General features: G+C 38.8%; 1 protein-coding gene across 1 annotated transcript; it reads right to left on the reverse strand.

The window, feature by feature from the left end:
• Positions 1-667: 667 nt before the first annotated feature.
• On the reverse strand, positions 668-1,378 carry LOC127122004 (uncharacterized). The gene is made up of 2 exons (XM_051052422.1): positions 1,242-1,378; positions 668-1,130 (listed from the first exon to the last, which is right to left on the reverse strand). Exons 1-2 carry the CDS (start codon positions 1,376-1,378, stop codon positions 668-670), a joined length of 600 nt encoding a protein of 199 aa, XP_050908379.1.
• Between the last annotated feature and the right edge of the window lie 4,982 nt (positions 1,379-6,360).

Genomic DNA, 6,360 nt, shown 5'->3' on the forward strand with positions numbered 1-6,360 from the left:
GTCCCAGTGGATTTCAAAATAGTCAGATGAATTGACTGATCAACTTCTCAAGTCCAAACTTCAAATCTTAATGAATTGATGATTGAGGACACTCACATAAGCTCAAATATGCATAAAATGATGAATTAAAGAACTTCCCTTGATTTTATTTGATCACAGGTTGAGGTTGCTTCATGAGCAAGGCACAGTTAATGCACAAATGAATTAGGGTTTCCTTGGGAAACAATCCTCAAGCCCTTTGGTTTATCTGGATCAAATTGACAAATTAAGATACTTGGGAGGCATATATGATGAATGAGAGATTTGGTAACCATTGTCATGCTTGGTTTCACTTTCATTCGGCCACTTCATTGAGTATAGGGGCCTCCTAGGAGCCTTGGATCACATGATTGCTCAAGCTTCAAAAAAAGAGATGTTAGTGACATATTTTTATTCTTTTGGTTAGTAAACAAAATAAGAAAAGAAATAATGTACAATTCAAGCATGTTTGGTGGTCTCAAACCAATTCACAACAATTCCCAACCCAAGGGTAAAGGAGCCAAGATGCTATGATCTTTGAGGCAAGATGCAATGTGCAATGATATGATTCCATGAGGGATCTTAGAGTCAAAATTAGGGTCTTACCCAAGTCTTCAGGCAGAAACATCTTAACTTTAACCTTCTAATTTTAAGATTTCTCTACTCTATTCTTATGACTTTTCAATAATTCCAAGGCATTGAGTCTCTCCTCATCTAGATCAACTAACTCATCAAGCATCATGTTCCAATATGATTCTGATGGAATCTCATTATGCCTATGAATTCTTGTTGATTGTAGGTAAATCTCGACTAGTAAAACTGCATCATGACCAAAAGTTAGTCGAAATGGAGTCGAATTAGTGGCTTCTTTGGGGGAGGTTCTACACGCCCACAAAACCTGATCTAAAGTCTTGTGCCAATTTCTGGGCCTCTTACCCACATGTTTCTTAATCAAACTAATCACCACCTTGTTCGATGCTTCAACCTGACCATGAGCATAATATGGCGTAGAAGTTAATAATTTGAAACCCATTTCCTTAGCAAATTCTTGCATTTTTCGACTAGTAAACACTAATCCCTGATCCGTTGTAATGGTCTCTGGGATTCCAAATCTATAAATAATGTATTTATGGATAAATTCAATCAAATATTCTTGGTCTACATTTGGCAAATGTATAACTTCGATCCATTTTGTAAAGTAATCAATACCAACCAAAATATACCTCTGACTTTTAGATGATGGTGGTCGAATTTCCCTAACCAAATCTAAATCCCAGCCTCTAAAAGGCCACGATTTGACTATAGAATGCAGTTTGCTTGCAAGGACATGTTGTATGTGTAGTGGTAAATTCATGACCATTAAGTTATGAATAAACTTAACGTCAATAAAACCAGAGCCGCCACCGCGCTTTTATTGTTTCCAAGGGAAAAGGGAAAAGAACGAACAAAACCCAAAGATAAGAAGTTTTCAAATCAAAACTAATAAAATGCTAGAGATCACAGGTAAGGGGGTTGGTTACACAGAGGAAAGGTGTTAACACCTAAAGTTTTCTAGGTACTCATAAGGAGCCCTTTTTTGTGTCTACATGGGTTTTGGTATGAAATGATGTTTGCAATAAATAGAGTGTGGGGATGAGAAAAGAATTAATTAGTTATATTTTTATGTTTGACAAGTCCTTCAGACTTGTGCCTACGTACTAACATAAAAATGAGGGATCAATCATGCCAATCATATCAATTCCCCACATAGAGAAGGGCCATGGGGAGGAAATGACATTCAAAAGTGGTGGAGGAACATGAATCTTATCCGCATAAATTTGACACTTATGGCATTTCTTTACAAACTTGCAACAGTCAGATTCCATTGTCAGCCAATAGTAACCTGCTCTCAACATCTTCTTTACCATAGCATGTCCATTGGAATGAGTACCAAAGAAACCTTCTTGGATTTTAGTCATCAACAGGCCTGCTAGCTAATCTTCAGGTAGAAGTTGCTAGCTAATCAGGTAGAAGTTGCTAGCTAATCTTCTCAAAGTCTTCTTATCTTTCAAAGATGCCCCAGACGGGTAAATTTGACTTTGGAGAAAACATTTGATATCATAATACCACGATTTTTCATCTTTGACCTCTTCAACAGCAAACACATGAGTTGGCCTATGAAGACGCATCACAGTCAAATTGGGAACTTCATTCCAAAACTTCACCATAATCATAGAAGCCAAAGTTGCAAGAGCATCTGCCATCTAGTTTTCTTCTCGAGGGATATGATGAAACTCAACCTTTGTAAAGAAAGTTGAAATCCTCCTTGCATAATCTTTATATGGTATCAAACCGGGTTGGTTTGTCTCCCATTCACCTTTGATATCATTCATAACCAGAGCCGAATCTCCATATACTACTAAATACTTGATTCTGAGATTAATGGCCTCTTCAAGCCCCATAATGCAAGCTTCATACTCAGCCATATTATTTATACACTTAAAAGTCAATCTAGCTGTAAACGGAAGATACGTGTCTTAAGGAGTAATAATCACTGCCCCAGTGCCATTACCATACTAATTAATAGCTCCATCAAAAACCATGCCCCAACGGGAACCAGGTTCTGGCCCTTCTTCAAGCAATGGTTCATCAGAATCCTTCATTTTCAAGTACAAGATCTCTTCATCAGGAAAATCATATTGCGCTGACTGGTAATCTTCAATCGGTTGGTGAGCCAAATGGTCCGCCAAGACACTACCTTTAATTACTTTTTGAGATCGGTATTTAATATCATACTCGGACAATAACATCTGCCAACGGGCAATCCTCCCAGTTAAAGCAGGCTTCTTAAAAATATACTTGATTGGATCCATTTTGGATATCAACCAAGTAGTATGATTCAACATATACTGAGGCAGATGCTTAGCAACCCAAGCCAATGCGCAACAAGTCTTTTCAAGCATAGAATACTGAGTCTCACAGTCGGTAAATTTCTTACTGAGGTAGTAAATTGCATATTCTTTCTTTCCCGTTTCATCTTACTGACCTATAACACAACCCATACTCTCTTCAAGCACAGTCAAATACATGATCAATGGTCTTCCTTCAACAGGCGAAGATAGAATCGGAGGCGTAAGCAGATACTCTTTAATACTGTCAAAAGCTTTCTAGAAATCCTCAGTCCAATCACAATACCGATCTTTCCAAAGAAGCTTGAATATAGGCGCACATGTGGCAGTCATGTGTGAAATGAATCTTGAGATATAATTCAAGCGACCGAGAAAACCTCTAACTTGCTTCTCAGTTTTGGGCGCATGCATTTCTCGTAATGCTTTGACCTTGGCAGGATCAACTTCAATACCCTTCTCACTGACAATAAAGCCCAACAACTTACCAGAACGAACACCAAATGTACACTTATTGGGATTCAAGCGGAGTTTGTACTTCCTCAAATGCTGGAATAGCTTCAACAAATGCTCAACATGCTCTTCTTCATCATTGGATTTAGCAATCATGTCATCAACATAGACTTCAATCTCCTTATGCATCATATCATGAAAAAGAGTGGACATAGCTCTCTGGTACGTTGCACCAGCATTGTTTAAACCGAAAGGTATTACTCTATACAGAATGGTCCCCAAGGTGTAATGAATGTGGTCTTCTCCATATCTTCGGGTGCCATTTTAATATGATTATATCCGGAAAATCCATCCATAAATAAAAAGACTTTGAATTTAGTTGTATTGTATACCAACATATCAATGTGTGGCAGAGGGAAATCATTTTTCGGACTAGCTTTGTTCAAATCTTTATAATCAACGCACATACGAACTTTTCCATCTTTCTTTGGAACAAGCACAATATTGGCCACCCATTACGGATACTCAGCGGTAACAAGGAAACTGGCATCAATCTGCTTTTGCAGTTCTTCTTTGATCTTCACTGCCATATCAGGATGAATTCTTCTTAAGTTCTGCTTAACTGGAAGGCATTCTGGTTTCAACGACAATCTATGCTCCACAGTCTCAAAATCCAAACTAGGCATGTCTTGATAGGACAAGAAAACACATCTAAATACTATCGGATAAGATCAATCAATCCCTTCTTAACCTCTAGACACATTTGAGACTCAATCTTGACCTCTTTCACACCATCTTCGGAACCCAAGTTGACTAGCTCAATCTGCTTTTCAAGTGGCTGAATGGCTTTTTCCTCATGCTCAAGTAGACGAGACAATTCATCAGACACTTCTACATCACCTTCTTCCTCAACCTCAAACACAGGGAATTCAAAGTTCAGAGAAGGAGTAGGATCATTGTATTCAATGTGTTTAGAAACCAACCTGCATAATGATTTGATATTTTGATTTTAGAGAAGTGAATTGTGACCAAATATTATGCAGATGGACAATTATTATTTATTTATTTATGTTTTTTGTGATTACCATTTTTAGAAAAGTAAAACGTAAAAATAAAACATCATAGATGTGGATGAATATAATTTCATTTTATTGATGATTAATTTGAAATATGCCCATAATGTTCACTTCTCCCTTAGGCATAGGAGAAGGATTTTCAAAAATAATAAAAATAATTACTTAGAGTGATGAACAATAGCAGGAACATCGACAGCGACCCAATTGTTGCAAGCTTTTCCATGCGTCACAAAATTGGCGCATTCTTCATCTTTGTCATCCTCGATCACTGCAGTTGCGTGTTGTTCATTACCATGAATGAACCCTCCACTACGGAAACTAGGTTGCATATCTTCAGCCTTGATCACGGACGACCCTTGCTGGAAACCCAAACCGGCTCAATTCTTGTTTTCGTCGACCTCTACCATCTGACCCTACTAATTAGAACTACCATCTTCAACAATCTTTTGAACATCTTTAAAAGAGGACATGGGTACCCCAACTCTCTTTTCTTCGGTAATAGATAGAGCTTGGAACGGAGTTCCAATCTCATCCTCATCTTCCACATACAAGAAAGATGATAGATGACTCACCACCAACAGAGCTTTCTCTCCACCCATGATGACGAGCTTACCATTCTTCACGAATTTCAATTTCTAATGCAAAGTGGATGTAACAGCTCCTGCCTCATGTATCCATGGCCTTCCCAACAAGCAGCTATAGACCGTGTGGATGTCCATTACTTGGAAATTAATTTGGAAATCACTCGGGCCTATCTTCATTGGAAGGTCCACTTCACCAATAACAGTCTTTCGAGAAACATCAAATGCTTTGACGATCACACCATTGTACCTCATAGGGGCGCCTTCAACGAAGAACCGGTATCAACCAACACATTTGACAATGCATCCTCCTTACAGTTCATTGATATGTGCAGATTTCTGCCTTCCTCGGGAAGTTCTTCATCATAAAAGCTCAAGTTGTTGCAGGAAGTGATATTAGCCACAATGTGGTCAAACTGATCCACTGTTACATCATGGTCAACATAAGCTTGCTCCAATAATTTTTTCAATGCTTCTCTGTGCGCTTCAGAATTCATAAGCAGAGACAACACTGAAATTTTTGAAGGAGTTTGGAGCAGCTACTCCACAATATTGAATTCACTCTTCTTTATTAACCGTAGTACCTCATAATCATCACTAGGCTTCAAACTGCTGGATTCACCAGATTGACACTTTGGAGCATTAACCGGATTTGCTGCAGGTACCTCAACCTTCTTACCAACATCTTCTACATCTTTTTGGAAAACGGGACCAAAAACACGACTGATGCGGGTCACCTTCGTAACATCAACAATGTTCACAACAGAACTGGTCATAGGCAACAAAACCTCTTGACCATTCTCCAACATAGTAGCGTTATACTTATACGTAATAGCTTTATCGGATGTATACGGGATGGGGCCCACTAACCATATTACCAATGGCGATACCGATCTGTTAATAATGTTACTGTTGCTGCTGTCGAACTGGATTACTACCCGCTCAAGGGTCTTAAATACCGAAACTATCACGTTCACATAATCTATATCCCTCGACTGTTGAATATGGATTACATTCTCATCCATTAACTTCTGGATATCCCTCTTGACATTCGAACATCCACGGGGGTTTACACTGCAAATCGCACAACCGGAATGGTCATGCTCACAATCACTAATAGTACACAGGGTCTTATGCATCTCTACCAAGGACCGACAAATACGTCGCACATCAAATACTCGGAAACTTCATGGACAACCATCTACCATATTAACAGAGGAATTACCATGAGTAGGCAATGGGTTTGCTTTTACATTAGGCGCGCGGGCCTCAAAGGACACCATCCCACTTTTCACGAGCTTATGGACCTGATATTCAAAGGGTAGCAATTTTCAATATCGTGATCCG

Source organism: Lathyrus oleraceus, chromosome 2, assembly GCF_024323335.1.
Source record: "Lathyrus oleraceus cultivar Zhongwan6 chromosome 2, CAAS_Psat_ZW6_1.0, whole genome shotgun sequence".
Taxonomy (NCBI): Eukaryota; Viridiplantae; Streptophyta; class Magnoliopsida; order Fabales; family Fabaceae; genus Lathyrus; species Lathyrus oleraceus.